Source organism: Suricata suricatta, chromosome 3 (assembly GCF_006229205.1).
Source record: "Suricata suricatta isolate VVHF042 chromosome 3, meerkat_22Aug2017_6uvM2_HiC, whole genome shotgun sequence".
Classification (NCBI taxonomy): domain Eukaryota; kingdom Metazoa; phylum Chordata; class Mammalia; order Carnivora; family Herpestidae; genus Suricata; species Suricata suricatta.
In genome coordinates, this window is record NC_043702.1 from 138,002,475 (window position 1) to 138,027,155 (window position 24,681).

General features: G+C 37.1%; 1 protein-coding gene across 7 annotated transcripts in view; it reads right to left on the bottom strand.

The window, feature by feature from the left end:
• Positions 1-24,681, bottom strand: part of RPS6KC1 (ribosomal protein S6 kinase C1) — a 175,568-nt gene that overhangs the window by 62,885 nt on the left and 88,002 nt on the right. For 6 of the 7 annotated variants that reach the window (XM_029935284.1, XM_029935289.1, XM_029935285.1 and 3 more), the window contains 2 exons: positions 23,687-23,802; positions 15,607-15,699 (listed from right to left, as the gene is read on the bottom strand). In XM_029935284.1, coding sequence (XP_029791144.1) covers positions 15,607-15,699; positions 23,687-23,802 — 209 coding nt within the window. The remainder of the gene's footprint in view (positions 1-15,606; positions 15,700-23,686; positions 23,803-24,681) is intronic. The other variant, XM_029935283.1, reaches the window with a different exon arrangement.

A 24,681-nucleotide genomic window follows, 5' to 3' on the forward strand; every position in this document is an offset into this window, starting at 1 on the left:
AAAGAAGATTTTGGTTACGTCCAGGTTTTGGCAATTATGAATAAAGCTACTGTAAACATCCATGTGCAGGTTTGGGTGTAGACCTAAGTTTTGAATTCATTTAAGGCAAATACCAGGAAGGGATTTGCTGGACCAAATGTTAGGACTATGTTTAGTTTTGGGGTTCCTGGGTGGCTCAGTCATTTGAGCACCTGAATCTTAACTCACAGTTCGTGTGTCAAGTCCTGTGTTGGGCTCTTCACTGAGAGTGCAGAACCCGCTTGGGATTCTCTCTCCCTCTCTCTGACTCTTCTCTGCTCTTTTCCATGAGTGCGCACTCTCTCTCAAAGTAAATAAACTTAAAAAAAAAAAAAAAGACTCTTTCTCTCCCTCTGTCCCTCCCCTGCTTGCACTCTCTCTCTAAAAAGCAAACAAAAAATGTTTATAGTTTTATAAGAAACCATCAAACTATTTACCAAAATGGCTATGCCATTTTGCATTCCCACCAGCAATGAAAGAATTCCTGTTGTTTCACATCCTTGTCAGCATTTGGTGTTGTCAATGTTCCAAATTATGGCCATTCCATCTCACTTTTCTTCAGTTTGAATATACCTGATGATGTATGATGTGGAGTATCTTCTCAAATGTCTATTTGTCATCTGAATATCTTCTTTGGTTATTCTGAACACATCTGTTCAGAACTTTTACCCTTTTTAAAAAAAATCAAGTTGTTCATTTAGGTTTTAAGAGTTCTTTATATATTTTGGATAACATTCCTTATATGTCTTTTACAAATAATCTTTCTCAACATGTACCTTGTCTTATCCTCTTGACAGTATCTTTTGCAGAGCAGTTTTTAATTTTAATTAAGTATAGCTTATCAATTATTTCTTTCATGTATCATGCTTCTGGTGCTATACCTGAAGTCATTGCTATATACAAGGTCATCTAGATTTTCTCTCATTTTATCTTCTAGGGGTTTTATGTTGTTATGGTTTTGTGTTTTCATTTAGGTCTATGATCTGCTTTGAGTTCATTTCATTGAATGATGTAAGGTCTGTGTGCAAGTCCACATTTTTAAATGTGGCTGTCTGCTGGCTGTGGGGTCCCAGCACCATTTGTTAAAGAGATTATCTTTTCCCCATGGTATTGCTCTTAGTCCTCTGTCCAAGATCCCCAGACTATAATCATGTAGATCTATTTCTGGGCACTCTAGTCTCTTCCATGAATCTGTCTATTCTTTCATAAAGGTCTTAATTAGTGTAGCTTTATAGTAAGTCTTGAATTTGGGTAGAGACAGTCCTCTGAGTTTGTTCTTTTCCTTCAATTCTGTGTTGGATTTTCTTCAGTATTGGGTTGGACTTCTGTCACCCAATAAAAACTTTAGAATAATTTCCAAAAAACTACTTGCAGTGATTTTGATTGGGATTATACTCAATGTATTGATCAAACTGGGAAGAACTGACATCTTGACATTAATAGTCCTCCTATCTATGAACATGGAACGTCTCTTCATTTATTTAGTTCTTTTTTTATTTGATTCCTTAGAGTTTTGTAGTTTTCCTCATATAAATAGTATACACATTTTGTCAGATTTACACCTAAGTATTTTTTCTTTTCTTTTCTTTTCTTTTTTTCATGTAGGCTCCACACACAATGTAGGGCTTGAATTCATGACCCTGAGATCCAGAGTTGCATGCTCTACCCACTGAGCCAGCCAGGCGCCCCAGTATTTAATTTTTTGAAGTACTATAAATGCTACTGTGTCTGTGTATATATATTATATTGTCTATGTATATTTATTTACTTTGAGAGAGAAAAAGAAACAGAGAGAATGAGCAGGAGAGAATGAACTCATTCCCCAATCACATTCTCTCTCAAAATAAATAAACATAAAAAGATCATAGTGTATATGCTCCAGTGATTATCTGTCAGCTCAATCTGTCCATCTCTGATAGGTGTTGAAGTTTCCAAGTGTAATAGTAGAAATACTCATTTCTCCTTGTAGTTTTTTTTCAGCTTTTGCCTCATGTATTTTGATGCTCAGTGTTAGGCACATACCCTCTATGAATTGTATATACTTGGAGAATTGATCCCTTTATTATTATGAAATGTCTCTCTTTATTCCTGATAATTTGCCTTGCTCTGAAGTCTGCTCTGTCTGGAATTATTATAGATACACCCACTTCGTTTGGATCAGTATGAACATGGTATAAATCTTTCTCTAACCCTCTACCTTTAATCTATATGTGTCTTTCATATTTAAAGCGAGCTTTGAATAGACAACAAAGAGTTGCTTCCTGTTTATTAACTCTGACTATCTCTGTCTCTTGGTGTACTGGGAGCACTCATGTTTATGATTATTGATATAACTGGATACCTGTCACAGTTTTCACTGCCTTCTACTCACTGCCTTCGTTCTATTTTTCCTGCCATTCTTTTTCTACCATTTGTGGCTTTAATTGAGCATTTTGTATGATTCCATTTTCTTTCCTTTTTTTAGCATATCAATTATACTTTTTTTTCATTTATCGTTTTAGTGGTTGCCCTAGAGTTTGCAATCTACATTTACAACTAATCCAAGTCCACTTTCAAATAACACTACACTGTTTCAAGTAGTGTAAGTACTTTATAAAAGCAAAATATTCCTAATTCATCTCTCCAACCCCTTATATCATTGCTCTTACTCATTTCACTTGCATATAAGTACATATCAGTACACACATGCACACATATGCACACATCACATACAAAGCACATATAAGCGAAGGTTTTGTTACTATTATGTTAAGCAGACTGTTCCTTTCCCTTTCTTCTTCTGCTATTCTCACTGCATGTGTGTTATGCCTGTGCAGTTGTCCTACAGTTCTTGGCTGTTCCATTTTTTTTGTCTTCATTCTCTTTGCTTTTTAGTTTTGGAAGTTTCTACTGACATACCCTCAAGCTGAAAGATTCTTTCTTCAGCTCTGTCCAGTCTGCTTATGAGCCAACCAAGGCATTCTTCATTTCTGTTATAGTACTTTTTATTTCTAACATTTTTTTATTCTTTTTAGAAATTCCATCTCTCTATGCTTACATTACCCATCTGTTATTTTTATTTATTTAATTAATTTTTAAAGATTATTTATTTGAGAATGAGTGGGGGAGGGGCAGAGAGAGACGGAGAGAGAGAGAATCAAGCAGGTTCCTTACTGCCCACACAGAGCCTTGAACTCATGAAACCACTAGATCATGACCTGAGCCAAACCAAGAGTCAGATACTTAACCAACTGAGCCACCCAGGCGTCACTACCTATCTGTTTTTACACATTGTCTACTTTTTCTGTGACAACATACAGCATATTAATCATAATGGTTTTAAATTCATGGACTGATAATTCCTACAGCCCTCCAACCTGAGTTTGGTTCTAATTCTTGCTGTCTCTTCAAACTGTTGTTGTGTTTTTGTTGTGGTTTTTATTTATTTGTTTACCATTTAGCATATCTTGTAATTTTTTATTGAAAGTTGTATGTGATGTACGAGGTAAAAGGAACTCCAATAAATAGGCCTTTAGTAATGTGCTAAGATGCCGGAGGAAAGAAAGAATTCTACAGTCCTATGCTTATGTCTCCGTATTAGTAAGCCTGTGGCCCTGGACTGTGAACTTCATAAATTCCTATCAGATTTTTCCCAGCTTTAAGTAGAATCAAATGGCTGCAGGGGACTGGAGTTGGGGATTTTTCTTCCCTACCACCAGAAGGTCAGAAGGGTATTAGACTTGGGTATTCCCCTTCCCCTATACCCAGAGCTAAAGCTGGCTGAACTGGGATTTCCCTACCCCAGCGCCAGTTAGGCTGTAATAAAACCTGAGTAGAGTAGGTTAGGTTGTGGTAAAAGCATTTCTCTTGAAGGCAAACCTTGTTACGAATAGAATGCTCTGGTGTATTTCCCCCTCCCTCAATGGAAGCCTAAGGGAATTTTTCTCCAATACTCACTATGAGAACCTGGTAGAGCTGCAAAAGGTAAAAGTCAGAAAAGTATGGGGGCATCCCCTGGAGTTTTAAACTCTCAGACTTGTCCCATTGAGCCTTTTTGCCATTTAGAGTCTGGTTTTCTACCCAGGCAGTAATTCCCATGTAAGCAGTGATTCTCTGTATTTGTATGTCTGTCTCTCCAATTCTGGGGGCAGCCATTTGCTGCTTCACTTCCTGAGGATCTAAGGAGAGTTGTTGATTATTCTGTTTGTTCAGCTTTTTATATCTTCTCAGAAAGGAGTGAAGGCTCCGAGCTCTTTACACGCAGACCAGAAACCAGAAGGTACTATATTGATTTTTAAATGTATTTTTATGTACTTACAAACATAGGTTTTCAGCACCAAAATTATTAGTAGCATGTTATGCACAAAACCACAGTAATAGACTACTTTATTTTAAATGGATCTACATTGAAGGTACCTGAGTAGCTCAGTGAGTTAAGTATCCCACTTGAGCTCAGGTTACAATCTCTCAGTTTGTGAGTTGGAGCCCCACATTGGGCTCTCTGCTGTCAGCACGGAGCCCACTTCAGATCCTCTGTCTCCCTCTCTCTTTTCCCTTCCCTTGCTCACACTCTCTCTCAAAAATAAGCAAACATTAAAGAAATAATAATAAAATAAAAATAAATATATCTATATCTATAGTATGGCTGAATATACTATAATATATTGAAACTATGGTTATATTTGTAGGTTCTAATTTGAGAATTGTTATTGTAAACTACTTTTACAATATGCTTACATATTTAAAGTATATTCTAACAATAAAGTAGTAAGATGTATTATTTTCTTATATATATGACAAATTAATACACATTTATTACAAAGTAACATTCATGGGGATGACTTCTTAAAGACTGCAATAGAATAAAATTTCTCAGAAAGTCTGGAGCCACGATGAAGCAGCTCACTTTCTCTGTAATATGTAATCAATAATTGTAGCAATAATTACTAATCCATGTCTACCTTATTAGTAGTTTCTTTTATATGTCTTTGTCCTATACTACCTCAATTCTTAAACAGAATGAACTATGGGAAATGAAGGAAGGGAAATATTGGTTTGGCCATTTTGAAAATGGGATGTAAATGAACTCATACAGCATATAGTTATCTGGGGGCGGCTCTTTGGCGCTCGGCATAACGCCCTTGCTGCACTCTTCCGGCAGGCGCGTGTTTCGACAGGTCATTCTTCTTTGCTGACGAGTACTATCACATGGTGTTCATGAATTAGAGCTTAACTGTTCACTTACTATAGTTTGGTTGTTTCCACAAATAAAGGTTTCTAATAGGTGCTTAGAAATACCTCTGTGATCTTATTCTGCATTTCTTTAATGATGAGTGATGTTGAACATCTTTTCATGTGCTAATTTACAATATCATTTGGTGAAATGGCTTTTCATGTCTTTTAATACTTTTCTAGTTGGACTGTTTGGGTTTTTTAATGTTGAGTTTCAAGAATTCTATACATCTCTTAGATGAGTTTTCTGTCGTCTACACTACATGCAACTAATTTCTCCCAGTCTGTAGCTTATCTTTTCGGCCTCTTAATTGGTCTCTTGCAGACCAAAAGTTTTTTATCTTGATAATCCAATTCATCAATTTCTCCCTTTATGGATCATGGTTTCCAGCGTGATTAAAACTTCTATGAGCCAAGGCGTGGGTCCTAAAGATTTTCTCCTGTTCACTTCTAAAAGTTTTATGTTTTACATTTAAATGCGTGATCCATTTTGAGTTAATTTTTATATAAGGTGTGAAATATGGACCAAGATTTGTTTGGTTTTTTTTAGACAATGGATATCCAATTCCTCTAGCACTCTGTTAAAAAAAAGCTATCCTTCCTTTTGAACTACTTTTGCTCCTTCGTCAAAAGTCAGCTGGCCATGCGTGAGATATTTCTACATTCTCTATTCTGTTCCGTTGCTTTACGTCTCCCGACATGCCAGTACCACACAGTGTTGACTGCTCTATCGATACAACTCTTAAAATCAAGTATAGTGATTATACCCACTTTATTCTTTTTATGAAACTGTTTTACCTATTATAGTTCCTATACCTTCCCATATAAATTTTTAATAATCTCGCCTACATACACACATACACACAATCCTTCCTGAGAATCTAGTAAGAATTGTGTTAAAACTGTATTATCAAGTAGAACTGTAAAAGGTACTGTATTTTTTTAATGTTTTTAATTTTATTTTTAAAAAAGAGAGAAACAGAGCGTGAGTAGGGGAGGGGCAGAGAGAGAGGGAGACACAGAATCTGAAGCAGACTCCGCACAGAGTCTGACAGAGGGCTCTAACTCAGAAGCCATGAGATCATGACCTGAGCCGAAGTCGGACACTTACCTGATTGAGCCACCCAGGTACCCCATATGTACTGTATTTTTAATTTCACTTTCTCTGTGTTTATTATTAGTATGCAGAAATATAATATATTTTTGTATGCTCATTTTATATCTTGCAACCTTGTTGAATTCACTTACCAGTTCTCAATTTTTGGTAGATCCCATGGTTTTATATGGGTAGACCATCAGGTCATGTTCAAATACAGACAACTGTATTTCTCACTTTCCAATCCATATGCCTTTTATTTCCTTATCTTGCTGAAGAGCACTGTCTAGAACTTCTGATACTACATTTAACAGAAATGCTAGGAGTCTGCCTTGTTCCCAGTATTAAGGGTAAAACATCCAGTCATTCACCATGAAGTATGCCATTAGCTTTTAAGTTTTCTGTAGCTATTCTTTGCCAAATGAGGAAGTTCCCCTTTTCCCCAGTTTTTAAAGAGGGCTCCCCCCACAATGAACTAGTATTGAATTTTTCAGATTCTTTCTGTATCAGTTGATATGACTGTGTGATTTTTCTTCTTTATTCTGATACTGTGCTTGGATTGCATGGATTGATTTTCAGATGCTATACTAACTTTGCATCCCCGGAATCAACCCTACTTGGTCATAATACAGAATTCCTTTTAGATACTGCTGATTTCCATTTGCTAATATTTTGTGAGAGTTTCTGTACCTGTATTAATGAGAAATACTGGCCTATACTTTTCTCTTTTGTACTGTCTTTGATTTTGCTATTAGGGCAATAGTGGCCTCATAAAATGAACTGGAATTATATCATCTTCTATTTTCTGGAAGAGAATATGTACAATTGGTGTCTAATTCTTTAAAAATTTGGTAGAGGGCGCCTCGGTGGCTCAGTTGGTTGAACATCCAGTTTCAACTCAGGTCATGATCTGACAGTTCGTGGTTCAAGCCCCCTGTCAGGCTCTGTGCTGGCAGCTCAGAGCCTGGAGCCTGCTTCAGATTCTTTGTCTTCCTCTCTCTCTCTCTGCCCCTCCTCAATTCATGCTTGCTTGTTCTCTCTCTCAAAAATAAAAAACATTAAAAAGAAATATTTTTTTAATTGGGTAGAATTACCCAGTAAAACCATTTGAGCCTCAAGATTTCATTTTAGGAGTATTTTCATTGTAAATTCAGTTGGCTTCATAGTAAAGGGGCTATTCAAATTACCTATTTCTTACTGGGTAATGGTCTACACTTTTCTATAAATTGGTCCATTGCATCTAAATCATGAAATTTACATGTATAGAGTTGTTTGTACTATTCCTTTGTTATCCTTTTGATACCCATGGGACCTGTAATGATGTCCTATTTCATACGTGACAACGTAATTTGTGTCTCCTCTTTTTCTGTCAGTCTTGCTAAAGGTTTATCAATTTTACTTATCTTTGCAAAGAACCAACTTTGGGTTTCACTGATTTTGTCTATGGTTTTTATTTGCAATTTCATTGACCACTACTTTCACCTTTATTTCCTTCTGCTTGCGTGAGGTTTATATTGCTCTTTTTCTAGTTTCTTGGAGTAGGAGCTTAGAGTGTTTATTGATTTGGGACTTTTCTTTTCTAACATAAGCATTTAGTGTTATAAAAATGTCTGTCAGCATGCTTATGCTGTGTCCCATCCATTTTTTTCTCATCAATTTTGATATGTTCTTTTGTATTCATTCAACGATATATTCAACAAACTGATGTTTGGTGTATACATACCTAGGCATGCTGTGTGTTCTTGGTGGATTGACTCTTATCATTATATAATGTTCCTTTCTCACTTTGATCGCTTTCTTTGCCTCAATGTTTACTTTACATTTTCTGTTTGTTCCTTCTGCTTTTTGTTTGTTTTCTTTTGCATGCCTTACTGTGTATTACTTCAATATTTTTTATAACTCCATTTTGGTTTATCTACAGTGGTTTTCAGTGTATTTCTTTATATAGCTTTTTCAGAGTTTGCTCTAGTTATTATATTTACATAATATCTCTGTTTCCTGGTGTCATCATCTTACCATTTCAAATGAAGTGTAGAAAACTTACCTCTCCTTATATCCCTTTACACTCTCATTTATAACATGTGTCTTAAATATTTCCTCTACATACATTCAGAAATAGGTAAGACAGTGTTACAATTTTTGCTCAACAATAAAACATAATTAAGAACACTGAAAAGGAAGGGCGCCCAGGTGGCTAAGTCAATTAAGCATCTGACTTCGGCTCAGGTCATGATCTCAGAGTTTGCGGGTTCAAGCCTCATGTCGTGCTCTGTACTGTCAGCTCAGAGCCGGGAGCCTGCTTCAGTTTCTGTGTCTCCCCCTCTGTGCCCCTCCCCCACTCATATTCCGTCTCTCTGTCTCTCTCTCTCTCAAAAATAAACAAACATTAAAAAATCTTTTTGGAAAAAAACACTCAAGAGGAAAAGGAAAGTATTCATATTTTACCCTTTGTTCTTCCTTCCTTCCTAATGTTCTAAGATTGCTACTTTTAATATTTCCTTTGTGTTTAGAGAACTTAACTTTAGCTATTCTTTCAGGGTAGATTAACTAGTGACAAATTCCCTTAGTGTGCCTTCATCTGAGAATGGCTTGATTTCCCCTTCATTTTTGAAGAATATTTTCACAGGATATGGAATTCTGGATTGACACAATTCTCTTCTTTCAGGACTTCAAAACTGGTGTGCCATTTTTAATGGACTTAACGGTTTTTTCTGATGAGAAATCCATTATCATTCAAACTATTTTTCCTCTATAGGTAGTGTTGCTTCCCTCGCACTGTTTTCTTTCTTTTTTTTTTTAATCTAGTTTTTAGAAGTCTATGAGGTGCCTTGCTATGATTTTTTGGATTTATCCTTTTTTAGGATCTACCTGCTTGAATCTGTAGGTTTATGTCTGGCTATCATTTCTTCAAATACTTTTTACCTTCACTCTCTTTCTCCTCTTCATCTGTGACCCTAATGACACGCATGTTATAACTTTTGATTTAGTCTCATAGGTTCCTGTCACTGCCCATCTTCCCCCTCATTTTATTTTCTCTCTATTTAGACTGGGTCATTTCTATTGTCCTATCTTCAAATTCACTGATTACTTCCTCTGTCCCTTCATTCTTCTGTTGAGCTCACTGACGTTTGTTTCCACCTCTCTTTCTTTGTATTTTTCAGTTCTAATGCTTCCATTTGTATTTCATTGTGGGGACTTTCTATTTTTTTGTTCGTTTCATATGTGTTTGTGTTGCTCACTGAAGTATTTTTATGATGGCTGCTTTAAAATCCTTGTCAGAGCAGTCTAGCATCTCTGTCATCCCTGTGTTGATAACCGTTGATTGTCTCTTCTCAATGATTTTTCTATAGAAACTTGGATAATTCAGATATAAGACTCTGCATCTTGTAAAGTATTTTATTTTAGCAGTCCTTCCCTGACATGGTTCTGGTGGAGAAAAGACATAATCAGTCTGTTACTACCAGGCAGCCATGGAAGTTCAGGTTCCCTGTTTGGCCTTCACTGATATCTGGGGGAGGGAAGTGGCACTCCTGGTACAGCTGGGTAGAGTAGATCAGGCCTCTGCTGACACCAGGCGGGCTGGGAAGAGCAGAGGGAACCTCCCTCCTGCTCCTCATTTGGCCGTCACTCTACCCCAGGTGGGAGGTGGCTTCATTACCACTGGGTAGTGGTCCAACCCTGACTCTCTACCAGCCATTCTCTAACACTACCACAGTGGGGAAAGGAACGGGAGCCTCTTTACCACCAGGTAGGGGTAAAGTCCAGGCTTTAATAAATAATGATTAGTTTACAAAGTGTGCGGCATCCTTATTACAATGACTTCTAAAGCATCCTGTTGAAGTTGTTTTTCAAGGAGTGACAATGAATTTGAGCAACACAGCCATGTCATCTTCACAGGCTGACCTTGCAAACACCATGCACACACCCACATGCAAGGATGAGTCTGGCTACACACAACCCAGAAGAGTTAACTGACATGAAGGGATTACATCTTGGTTTTATTACTCATGTTCAAGTCAGCGTCTTCCTAGCCCCCTCTCTTTTTTAACTCTTTTTAAAACTCACAGGAAGTTGCAAAAATAGTAGAGCCCCATGTACCCTTCACTCAGCTTCTCCAAGTGACGGTATTTTATATAGCTATAGCACAGAATCAAAACCTGGAAATTGCCATTAGTGCTTTACTGTTTACTAGACTATAGACTCCTTTATCCTTTTATATTTTTTTTCATGTTTGTTTATTTATTCTGGGGAGAGAGATCGAGTGTGAGCAGGGGAGGGGCAGAGAGAAAGGGAGACAGAGAATCCAAAGCCAGCTCTGTGCTGACAGTGGAGAGCCTGATATGGGGCTCAAGCTCACAAACCATGAGATCATGACCTGAGCCGAAGTTAGAAGCTTAACTGACTGAGCCATCGAGGTGCCCTTCCTATATGTTTAATAGATGTTATACAATAGTGAACTTTCTCAGAAACCCTCCCTACACTTGTGCATTCTAGTACTAAATGACCAATCCAGACTTCTAACTCAACTGCAAATTACCTACACATAACCAATCCTTATACATATATACCTCATGCACATCACAAAAGTTTGCACCCACACATGCACAAATTTATGTGAAAACAACAGCAATCCATCCTTTTCAACCACATTTCGGTTTTCTGCTAATTTCTGCTTTCCCTTCCTATTACTACATGAGGATTATGTGTAAGTGAATCTAAGGGCTAAAAGAAATCTTTATCTAAAGTAAAACTCCATCCAGCACTTGAATTCCTTCTACAACATCCCCACCAATGACCCTTCAACCTCTGCTTGAGTATCTCTAATGACAAGAAACAAGTAAGTATGATGAAATCTAGTCAGCCTTTGGCCAATCCTAATTCTCAAAATCGTTAGCTAAACTTTGAAAACTTACATTCATTTAGTTCTGCTTGTATCCTGTGGGCATATGAACAAGCAAGTCTTCTCCTTCACTACCTTTTTTCCAGGAAAACCAGACATCCTGGTTTGCCTAGATCTTAGCTTGCACCTCGACCTGGCATAATTAATATCCCCTTCCACCCTCAAGATCTGAACAAACATTATTTAATCACGCTATCCTGGAGAGCCCACCAAAATTAGGAAGAACACGTACGTTTTGATCAGGTTAACCATACCTCATTTTTAAAGCTATTCTTTGTATGATTTTGAGGGTTGGGTCTGCACTAGCCTGATCGAATGTTCACAAGCTTATTTATATTCCAAGAGTCCTAATGCTTAAATTCCTTGTTGCACATATATATTGATAATGGACTTTGTAATCTCAATTAAAGAAGAGGAAATGATTCATTTCCCTTTGAATACTAGACCAAGATACAGCTCTGGCATTAGTATCTCTGGGAACAGATCCCTGAGTGTCTCGAGCAATGGTAGTAGGAACAGTCTCACATCATACCAGCAGGTGTCACTCTACATATGATGTATTTAAAATTATTTAAGTTTCAATTTAGTCCTTCAACAAATATTTATTAAGCACCCACTAGGTGCCAAGCATGATTCTAGGCACTGAGAAGATAAAGAACAAGAGAGACAAGACTTGTTCTCATGGAGCTTATGGTATAGAGATTGATGAACAAATTTGCTTTATCTACTTTCTATATAAAAGTCTGTAGAATCCTAATGCCAAGGAACTTTTATTTTTCTAAGTTAATAAACAATAATACTCGAAATAACTCATAACTCATAAAGAACATATGCTGTATTGATGCAAAATCAGACAAACTATAGTCTGTATACACTAGATTAACATATCTTGTATATTTTCTAGCCATTTCAATTTATTCCACACTGTTCTTTTACTCTTCCAGTTTCTAAAACCCAAACAGAAAGTAATTTATCTTTTAAAAAATGCAAGTTTGGAGGGGGCGGAGGGTGTGCCTGGGTGGCTCAGTCGGTTAAGCCTCTGACTCTTGGTTTGGGCTCAGATCATGAACTCACGGTTTGTGAGTTCAAGCCCCACATAGGGCTCTGCACTCGGGCAGCAAAGCTTCAGATCTTCTCTCTCTCTCCCTCCCTCTCCCTCTCTCTCTCTCTCTCTCAAAAAGAAGTTAACAGTTTTTAAAAATTTAAATTTAAAAAAATCTATTCATGTTTTTATGAAGACTTATAAATTTTAAAAGATTATTTGCAACACTTATTAATTCCCAAATACACACTTAGTTATCTCTACTTAGGAAAGTTAAATGTCACCTTCTCAACACCAAACATATTTCGCAGGTTAACAGAATACAAACGGTAGCAAATTATGCCTCAGCACACAATTTCGGAATTCCTCCACTGCTCAAAGTGCTTGTTTGGATAAACCTATGAGACTCATAGCTATTAACAGGACTTCAAGGTGACTCACTCATGATTGGAGCAATAGCAATAAAAGGTCATATTTTATCAAAACAAACAGATCAAAGAGAAGGGCAGACACTGCACATCAAAAAAGTATATTTGCTTGCACAGAAATCCAAGAACCTAGGACCTCTTCAGTTCTTATTTTGCTTCTCTGTACTCTCAAACAGACAATTCTCCAAACTGGAAAAGCTATGGAAACATGATTCAAGAAATATTTCAGTTATATGAATTTGAGAACAACAATGCTTATAATAATAAGACACCTAGAGGTTCATGTAATCTTGAACCTCCTGTTCCCTTTGGAATACCTCAAACCATTAGCTCCATCTAAATCACCTGAGACATGCTGCATATTGTTCAGTTTTAGCAACGAGTCACATTGATACTTCAGAACACAAGAAATAGTCAATGAACATTACGTTACAAATGACTACTGAGGTGCTTCATATAAGATGGTTAATATTTTTAAAAAGGCCTACAATAGACACATGAAATGATGCTCAACATCACTCATCATCAGGGAAATACAAATCAAAAACACAGTAAGATACCACCTCACACCAGTCACAGTGGCTAAAATGAACAAATCAAGAGACTATAGATGCTGGTGAGGATGTGGAGAAACGAGAACCCTCCTACACTGTTGGTGGGAATGTAAACTGGTGCAGCTGCTCTGGAAAACAGTGTAGAGGTTCCTCAAAATATTAACAATAGAACTCCCCTATGACCCAGCAATAGCACTGCTAGGGATTTACCCAAGGGATACAGAAGTGCTGATGCATAGGGGCACATGTACCCCAATGTTCATACCGACACTTTCTACAATAGCCAAATTATAGAAAGAGCCCAAATGTCCAATAACTGACGAATGGATAAAGAAGATGTGGTTTATATATACAATGGAATATTACTTGGCAATGAGAAAGAATGAAATCCTGCCATTTGCAGCAATGTGGATGGAACTGGAGGGTATTATACTAAGTGAAATAAGTTGGTCAGAGAAAGACAGCTACCATATGTTTTCACTCATGTGTGGATCTTGAAAAACTTAACAGAAGACCACGGGGGAAGGGGAAGGGGAAAAAAGTTACAGAGAGGGATGGAGGCAAACCCCAAGAGACTCTCAAATACAGAGAGAAAACTGAGGGTTGATGAGGGGTGGGGAGAGGGGAAAGTGGGTCATGGGCATGGAAGAGGGTACTTGTTGGGATGAGCACTCGGTGCTGTACAGAAACCAATTTAACAATAAATTATATTAAAAAAACAAAGGGGCGCCTGGGTGGCTCAGTCGGTTAAGCCTCCGGCTTCGGCTCAGGTCAGATCTCATGTTTGTGAGTTCGAGCCCTGCGTCAGGCTCTGTGCTGACAGCTAGCCCAGAGCCTGGAGCCTGCTTCCAGTTCTGTGTCTCTTTCTCTCTCTCTGCCCCTCCCCCTCTCATGCTCTGTCTCTCTCTGTATCAAAAATAAATAAAATATTTAAAAATAAATAAATAAAATAAAAAAGCAAAAATTAAAATTAAAATTAAAAAATTTAAAAGGCCTAAATTAATTTATACCTTAATACTAAATAGAGCATTTTCTTTTACTCTGAAAAGTAGGTGATGGTTGACCAAATACATTTAAAAATGGTTTATTGTGTGATTTTTACTTTTTATTTATTATTTTATTTCAATGTTTTATTTATTTTTGAGAGAGAGAAAGAGTCTGAGCAGGCAAGGGGCAGGGAGAGAGAGGGAGACACAGAATCTGAAGCAGGCTCCAGGCTCTGAGCTGTCAGCACAGAGCCCAGTGTGGGGCCCGAACCCAACAAAATGCGAGATCATGACCTGAGCTGAAGTTGGATGCTCAACCTACTGAGCCACTCAGGCACCCCATATGTGGTTTTTTTAAATTACATCTGTAGGGAAGCTTGGGTGGCTCAGTCGGTTAAGCATCAGACTTTGGCTCAAGCCGTGACCTCAGAGTTTGTGGGTTCAAGCCCCACATCGGGCTCTGTGCTGAGAGGTTGGAGCCTGGAGACTGCTTCAGATTCTGTCTCCATCTCTTTCTCTGTCCCTTCCGTGCTCATGCTCTGTCTCTCTCTCTCTCTCTCTCAAAAATAATAAAAGAAGATAAAAAATTTAAAAAATTTAAAAATACTAAATTACACTTGTAATCTCTCCGCCAGTACTATGAATTTTTGGCCTATGTGAGATGTCACCAAATGTGGAAAATCTCAATAGCAGATATCTCTGTTAGTGCTTTATTTTTATTCCAAATACAAAAGTAAAGGATGGGGTGTGCAGAGAGAGTGAAGTATGTACCGGAAAAAAAAAACCACTGCTTTTGGAGTCACAAAGAGCTAGGTTTGACCTCCATCACTACCCGAATTTAGCCATGTGATTCCTGGACAAGTTATTTACCCTGTCCTACACATCACTTTCCCACCATGATGCAAAAAGCAGGGTCGTGAGAAGGATTAAGCAAGTTGTTTTATACAAAAAGCCTGACACACAGTAAGTACTCAGTAGACGGTGGGTCTTAGGAGGGTGCCATTTTTCTTTTTGATCATTAGATTGACTATACCAGTTAATGTTGAAAACTACTGCCTAACAAGTTTTTGTAACTAACAAAAAGTGTATCTACACCCTGCTCTAGCAGGTTTATAAAACTAAAGCCCCTTACTCAAATGAATGCCAACAAATATGTACCTTCTCCTTTAGCACAAATATATTTTGCATGACCTTACATGAATTGCTTAGATAAAAGCTTTTTCTTTTCTGCTTTTGTTATTTTAAAGTGCAGATGCATTTGAGTCATTTTCTCCTTTTGTTTCATATCCTTAAGATCCAAAGCTTCAAAGACATAATGTCAGCATGCAGTCAATTTATGACTGAACTCTTGAAGAGACACTGAAGAATTACCTTGTCAATCACCCCAAGGACTCTGAAGGCCTTCAGCTCCTCGGCAGGGCTCCTTAGGTTCCAAGGGGGCCTTGAACTTAGTGATCCTGGAGGCTAATGGAAGATATCAAAGATTATACATCAATCAGGGAGGTACTTGAAGGAAGACTGCCTGCTGAAGCAAATGCCAGGCCAAAGGAAACTAAATTTATCATAAATCAGAGAATGGAAAGATGAAAGGAGGAAGTTTCTGTTTGTCTGTAACGTAAAATAAAAAAAAAAAATCAAAAAGAAAGAAAATCAAAAAGAAAAAGCAAGAAAAAAGTTGCAAGTAAATAAATCATGATAACATAGAAAACAAAATTTTAAAAAGAAAAAATAATGAGCTGATATAGTTTCTAGAGAAGTAATTCAATTCAAAACTATAGAGCTGTAATGAAACTTTGTCACAAATGGTAACTAAGACAACTATCCATCACAGCCTTGTATTTACCCCAATGGCCCAAGCGTAATTTAGAAGGGGGTACTGAAAAACAACATATTAATCAATTAAACTGGAACAAAGACGGAACACTAGTCATTCTCTCATCATGAAGCTATGGTCCTTTAATGTTACTTTATAAATATACACTTAGGTTTTTTAAGAGGATTGGAAGATTCAAGTTTAACCAGAAGAGCTGTCATTAATGGTGAAAAACTAAGAAACTCCATCACATAACCAATAATTATTACAACTGAGGTTTTTTAAGCCTAGAAAAGAAATGATTTATAAGAGAAAAAATATTTTTAATATTTCAACATGTGTGAATGTGGAAAACTAGGTCTGTTGGCTACAAAAAAAGATAAGTGAAAACAGAAAAAGCTATTTCAGTACCACACATAGTAAAAGAATCAACCTTACTCCTTACCCATTGGTCTTAGTTTTTCCCCATCAGTAAAGTAAGACATTTTTTGTTGTCTGAAGTCTATCAGAAGTGCAGGAACAGTGTTGTCCCAGTGAATGGAAGAAAACTATCCTCGCTAATCAAATATCATGATTAATAGTTATTGAAATACCATTTTTGATACCTGGAGTGCTTTTACAGACCAATATCACTAGACAGAAAGCTCCCTGAGAACAAGAAATATGCCCCATTCATCTTTATAGGAACAGTGCATAGCATGTGAGTCAAAAGGAGAGAGCGAAAGCAGAAAAGAGAGGAAGGAGAAAGAGAGGAAGAAAATGAGAGAAGGAGGTTACATAAATAAATCACGTGTCATTTATAACTGGGAAAACTATCATTTGTAAAATTTTCTAAAAGCTGCAATTCTAATTGCTTTCAAATGTTTGTTTTTAGGTTTAGCAAGCAAATATTGACTTCAGTGTGCCTGAGGAGGTGATTTTCCCCAACTTCTTACTGTATTGCTTGCAGTCTTTCTATGCCACAACACATTTTGATCATTAAATATTAATCTCTCTTTATTCTATTATTAAGGAAGAGTAAGAACTGCTTGTGATTTCTGGTAAGAGAAATGTTAAGGAAAAGTTTTGGGGGAAAAGAATACCTTAAAATAATTGATAATTTATCCATTACATTCAACTTTGAAAATATGGCCAAATGCATCTAACATCCATACCTCCTATTTATACCTTATGCCTTCTTACTCACTGATGTTATCGGATCTTTCAGTTTTTCCAAAGAAAGGTTTTGGTTCACCATAGTAATCTCAACAGCAAAGAGAGCAAACTACAAAATCTTTATAAACTGCACCTTTCAGTGAGTGATTACTATGCACCCGCTATGTGCATGACAACTGAAGGAATATAAACCATCAAAAGGCATGCTCCCCTAGCTTTAAGAAGTTTATTACTTGTTTGAAAAGAGAGGGAAATTCATGAAAAATTAAAAAATAACAAAACATTTTTTAAAAATTCAAGACAGACTCTTGAACTAGTATATGATAAACTGTGATCTCAGAAAGAAGTTGAACTAAAAATGATTTTAAATGCTATGTTGACACTAGGTTAGGAAAAGGCTATTATATACAGAATTGGAAGGAAACTGGCCTGGTATGGAAAAAAATGTTCAGAGTGTAGAACAAAGGGGAAAAAATTACACATTTAGGGTCGGTCAGTTTTCACAGGCCTTGAATGACAGTTCTGGACCATATTCTCCAGAGTCTGGAAAACAAGTTTTTGTATGAGAAACAACCTAATGAAAACAGTGATTTAGTAAGGTTACTTCTGCAAAGATGGGAATGGTGAAATTGTAATGGGGAAAGACCAAAGGCAAAGTGATCATTAAAGTTCTCTTTCCACTTTAACCATCTATAAAAGTTTAAGATCAGAGAAATGAACAAAGAAAGATCATGAAATAAAATCATCAATAAAAATCCTGTATTCCTTATACGCAGCACTTAAATTGGGTAGAATCCCTATAGATCTATTCCTTTTTTCAGAAGGCAAAGGAAATATAAATCCACAGAATTTTAAGAACAGAAAGAGACAGATCAAGTCCAACGTTCTCTTTTTTTTTTCAGATGAGAAAACTGAGAAGTGGCAAAGTTAAGCAATTTGTCTAAGATGACAAAACTAAATACATAAGAAGGAATTACATCTTACTTATAAAATAATATAATATTATTTGAGGAAACTCAAGCCAATGCCAAGGGAATGTGGGTTGAGGAATACAGTGTATTTCTAGGAAACGTGGCTGATTTTCTTAATGAGAAAGGTAAAATTTTCACTTACGTGTATTAACTACTATAGTAGAACATGCCTGGAGAAGCAAGGAGTTATATTCATCTATACCAAAACTAAACACGGTGGGTGGGGAGGGGTAGAGGGTACATGATGGATCTTATGATAGAAGAAAGTATTGGGGCGCCTGGGGGGCTCAGTTGGTTAAGCATCCGACTTTGCTCGGGTCATGATCTCAAAGTTTGTTAGTTTGAGCTCTGCGTCAGGCTCTGTGCTGACAGCCAAGAGCCTGGAGCCTGCTTTGGATTCTGTGTCTCCCTCTCTCTCTGCCCCTCCCCCACTCATGGTCTGTCTGTCTCTGTCTCAATAATAAATTTTTTTAAAAAATAGAAAAAAAAAAAGAACGTATGATGAACCAACAATCTTCAAAACTAGAGACGGCAAATACATACCACTCAACCATTCAAGCCCATGGCAGATAGCCCCGTTAATGTCACCCTCTGTCTCACAGTACAGTGTTCTTGGTAACCATGACCAGAGGGTTGGAATTAACACACTAGTAAAACCTATTTCCCATTTCTGTTCTACATTCTCCAAAGGGCTATGTGACGCTTATCCCTGCTTTGGTTGGTTTCTTTAAAGTTTCCTACCCGGCCCACAGTTGTCTTCACTTGGTATCATTCCCTTTTCTCAATGACATCTACTCCCATTCTTACCGAGCTGTTAGTGCAGTATTTAAACTTTAACATGCTTGTGTATCACCAGAGGACCTTGTTAAAAATGGAGATTCTGATTCAGTCAGTCTGAGAGAAGCTAAGATTCTGTATTTCTAACAAGGTAACAGGAGATGCTGATGCCACTGGTCCACCAGTCACATTTGGAATAGGCTTAGCTACCTGTCCTTAACCTAAGAGTAAGTCACCATTTTGGAGTGGGAGAAGATAAAAGGAAAGCACTTTACAAAAAAACACATTAAGAATGTACACTCTAAAACCTGATGGCTAGCTACACTAGTTTCTGAACTTGCTTTCATCTGTAAATTTTTGGCTTTGCCAAGACTTTCACTGGTAACTTAGTAATCCTCAAACCCAGTGTCCTGGCCTCTCTTCCACCACATTTCAAGGATGTGTCTTCACTGCAGTACTGTTACTGATGGGGAATGCCCCCGAATGCCATCTCTGCTTTGTCTATGTCTCACTAAGGGTGACATCATACTCATTTTAAGATATTTTCTAGGGTTGCCTGAGTGGCTTAGTAGGTTAAGCATCTGACTTTAGTTCAGGTCATACTCTCACAGTTCGTGGGTTCAAGCCCCATGTCAGGCTCTGTGCTGATACCTCAGGGCCTAGAGACGCTTCGAATTCTGTGTCTCCCTCTCTCTCTGTCCCTCCCCTGCTCATGACCTGTCTCTCTCTGTCTCTCAAAAATAAATAAACATTAAAAAATTTTTTGATAAATAAGTAAAATATTTTCTAAAGAAGAATTGAGAAATATCAAGAATACCAGTCAACAAAAATATACAACAGAAAAATATTTTCAGTATCATAGTAACTGTACTCAAAAGTCTGCAAATATTCAGGAAAGGCATACATTCTACATATTAATATTCATTTATACCTTCTTTAACTACATGACAAAATATATATTCATACTTTTGAAACTATATAATATTTTGTCCTAAATTTACCATTTATTGTCTTTTTCTAAATTTCCATGATCTTGAGTTTACAATTCCTAAAACGAAAAAGAGCAAAAATGCTTTTATAAGTATTTTCCAGGAAAATCCCCTCTTAATATTAATTCCTGGGGTGCCTGGGTGGCTCAGTCAGTGAGCATCCAACTTCAGCTCAGGTCATGATCTTGCGGTTTGTGAGTTCAAGCCCCATAAAGGGCTCACTCCTGTCAACCCAGAGCCCTCGTCAGATCCTCTGTCCCCCACTCTCTGCCCCTCCTCACCTTGTGCTCTCTTAAAAAAAAAAAATAAAAACATTTTAAAAAATAATTCTTAAATCACTCAAAGTCCTCTCCAACTAAAAAAAAAGAGAGAAAGGGGGTGCCTGGGAGCTCAGATGGTTAAGTGTCTGACTTCAGCTCAGGTCATGATCTCATGGTCCATGAGTTTGATCCCCACATTGGGCCCTGTGCTGACAAGCTCAGAGCCTAGAGCCTGCTTGGGATTCCATGTCTCCCTCTCTCTCTGCCCCTCCCTCACTCATGCTCTGTTTCTTTCTCTCTCTCTCAAAAATAAATTTAAAAAAGGAAAAGAAAAAGAACGCTGTGTCTGTCAGTTAAGACTTTACCTTTACTTTAAACAAAATTCATTTCATTTTTTCCTGAAAACTGCCCCTTAAGATTTCCTAGAGCCTATTAATAACAAAGTAATGAAGAAAACAAAGAGTCAAAGAGGACTTTTGCTCTTTTCTGTCCTTTATGAAAAAAGATATTATCATCAATGACTGGGAAATTTAGAACTTTTATTTTTACCACAAGAGTCTCATAAATAAATTCAGTAAAGCAAAAGCTTAAATCCCCACAGAAAACACAAGTGGAGTAAGTCATGATCTGGATGGCACCAAAGGGGAAAACAAGAATCAACCAAAAAATTTTAAAACCAGAAAGGATTCTTTTATTTTCCCAATCAACCATACTAGAAAGAAATGTTTGCCCATGAATTCAAAAGACAAATAATATCTGCTTTTGCACAGAATTTAAGAGCTAATGGCCTCAGAAATCATTTATACCAATCCTCGGTCGTGTTGGTTGAAATTGAGGCCGAAAGATGGTTAAAGAAGAAAATAATGAATTCATCAAGCTAATCAAGAACCTCTAGACGTCATTTAAGTTAAATAATAGATATGAAAATAATTGAGCAAGCTCCTGACCTAAATAACGGTCAGGTTTGAGAGCATAAAACATAGAAGTGAAATAAAAAGCAAATACTAACCATAAAAGAGAAACATCTTGTTTTAGTAAGAAAAGCTGTCCTGTAGCCTCCTTGCCTAAGAATTGAAAAAAGTGCTGGCATATCAAATTTGAACCACTAGTTAGTCCTTTTTACCCCTTCTGATACAAGTTCCAGTTATTCTACATGGCTTACGTTCTCTCTAACGTTTCCTCAATGAGGTACATTTTTTGGGTCTTCAATTATACTACACAGGGTTTCTAAAAGCAGAGACTGTGACATTATCTTCTGTATAACTTCAAAGTATATCAAGTTTGATACTGTATACATACGGAGTATTAACAGATGCTTAGTGAATTAATATCTATTACAACCAGTTCTCTTGTATTAGATTTTCTTTGTTTTATTTTCATTAGAAGGTATGTTCAAAGGGAATTTCTGACTGATCTACTTCATGGTTCCTTTCTCCAAGTCAAAAGCTCTACAGAAGGCTTTATTTATTTATTTATTTGCCTAATAAATTATTGTTCATAGGGGCACCTGCATGGTTCAGTCGGTTAAGCATCTGACTCTCGATTTTGGCTGAGGTTATGATCTCGCAGTTCATGGGTGAGAATCCCATGATGGGCTCTATGCTGACCGCACGGAGCCTGCTTGGGATTCTCCCTCTGTCCCTCCCCTGCTAGCACGCGCGCTCTCTCTCTCTCAAAAATAAACAAACATTAAAAAAAATTCTTGTTCACAGAAGTGATTATGGGAAACTGTAGTAAGGGCTGCATAAATAGGAAGTTCAAAGGAGTAAGTATAGGCAGAATATTCAAAGTTAACAGTAATGGAAAGAATAGAATACTAGTAATTTTCTAAAATGTTTAGAATATCTACATCCAAGATGAATTAGCAAAACAAGTAAGTTCATAGAGGCCCATCCTACTTAATACTTTGATAACTGTCCCCAAATACGGAATTGAGAATGGACACGTCAGGACAGCACACCGGAGGGGTGTCAGTCCCCCAGAAAATGAGAATTGAATTCAAAGTAATCTTTAGATAAATACTACATTTAAAAAAGATAAAATAATAAAGTTAAAAATAATCATACAGTTAAAACAATAATGATGGAAAATAGGAAAAGATTAGCAAACAGAGCACAGGACAGAATATCTAATAATCTGAAAATGAAACAGCAGATGTCTTACTTAAAAAACAAGTAACAAAAGTATATTACTTCTAAGCTGGAATATAAATTTTTTGTTCCAAAAGTAATGGTCAAATACTTAACACTGAAAATTTGCATTAATAACTGCATTTTTTAAAAGATCTCATGCAAAATGAAAAGGGCTCAGAAAATCAGCAACAAAAAAGTTCAATGGTCAAATGAATAAAGATGAAGTATTGGGCTATTTTTAAACTAGAAAACTGATACACGTTAGAACTGTCAAAAAGTACATAAGCATTAAAAAGTATGGAAAAAATTATACAAAGCAGTATATGAAGGGAGATGAAAAACAGGGCTAAAACTTATTAAGCTACTCTTATAAGCTTGGCTTATAAGCTGGTCCTTTTATGAGGTAAGGACTTGCACTGCAAGATTTGTGTGTGTGTGCATGTGCGTGTGTGCGTGTGTGTGTGTATGTGTGTGCGCATGCATGCATGCACATGTGCGCCTGCATATCTGAGTGATTTTTTTTAACTCATTTAATCCTAACAATAACTCAGAAAGGAATTACTATTGTCCTCATTATTCAGACATAGAAACTGAAGCTAAGGACTGGAGTCCAGTGTCCTGTCCAATCATCCCTGGCTTCAAGGGGCAGAGGTGGGATATGAACAAGCCCACTCACATCTTAGATCAATTAAGTTATAAAATAAGCACTTTCTCCCATCTCTAGAAGCTATGATTTTTAAGTTGTAGCCAAAAAAAGAAAAACTTATAAAGAATATAATATAAAGAAAAATATATATAATGAAAAAAACAGAAAAGTTGCATATTTGCCAAATCTAGACAGCAGAAAAACAGTAATAAACAACTACAATGTTTCCGATGTTTTAAGCATTCACCTGCTTTCTACACAAGACTAAGGATAGTCCCAAATAACACAGATCTCCCTGCTGGAATTACGCCTTTATAATTCCAGGGGAGCTATAGCAGCTACTTCTAAGACTTATGTTTACATAATTAGTTTTAGCAAAATCAATAAAACTGTACTAGGATTGCACAAAAACCATTATTTAACCCTAAAATTTTCAAATAAAATTGAGTACAAATGACTGTCGTTTTACACATGGAGTTTTAGGGGTAGAGTAAGCAACAAAGGGCTGAGAAAGAGGAGAAAGCAAGTCTATGTTATTCCACTTTGGGTGACGCGCTTTAATGCCCTTCTTCCCACCAACAACTCGTTAAAATCTTACTGGTAAAATTCCAAAGACCAAAATTCTCAAACACTGTAGTTATAAATAAAGCCAAGAGACAGGACAGCAAAAATAGCTAAAGAAAATATAAAATGAAACTTAAGACATACCTGAGATGTATCATCAAGTTGAGGTTTTCCATAAAGGCTAGAGAGACTCTCTGCTCGCATAAGATATTCTGCTGTTCTTCTCTTCACAGCTTCTCGTCGGGTAGGGCTGGACTCTCCTGAAAGGAGAAAACAAGGACAGGACACGTGCAAAATAAACTTTCACTCATCCAATCTGAAGATTAACTTTCTCTTACCCAGTTCACCACTTGTTCGCTTTTTTTTTTCTTTAACGTTTATTTTTGAGAGAGAGAGAGAGAGAGAGAGAGAGACAGAGCATGAGCAGGGAAAGGGCAGAGAAAGAGACACACACAGAATCTGAAGACAGGCTCCAGGCTCACTCTGGGCTGTCAGTGTAGAGCCCTACACGAGGCTCGAACTCACAAACCATGAGATCATGCTCTGAGCTGAAGTCGGACACTTAACTGACTGAGCCACCCAGGCGCCCCAGCTACTTGTTCACATTTCTACCAAAAAAGAAGAGAAATTCAAAATTGGAACAGACATGCAAGTTATTAGTATCAGCAAGGTCTCAATATAACCACCATAAATATGATTTATCCAAATTCTGAAATTTTCCTATTTAAATATATAGAGAGAACCTGATACCTCTCTAGGAGGAGTTGATATACAAGAAATGTAGTATAGGGGCACCTGGCTGGCTCGGTAGATTAACCGTCGGACTTCGGCTCAGGTCACGATCTCATGGTTCATGAGTTCCAGCCCTGCGTCGGGCTCTGTACTGATGGCTCAGAGACTGAAGTCTGCTTCAGATTCTGTCTCTCTCTCTCTCTCTCTCAATCTCTCTCTCTTCCCCTCTCTCACTCGCGCTGTCTCTTTCTCTCAAAACAATAAAAACATTTAAAAAGTTTAAAGAAAAAAGAAATGTAGTATAAAAAGCTCTGCAGACAGAAGACTACCCTAGTCCAGGCACTATGCAATTGCCCAACTCAACAAATTGGGACTAAATGCAATAGAAGTTTAAAAAGAGCCATGAC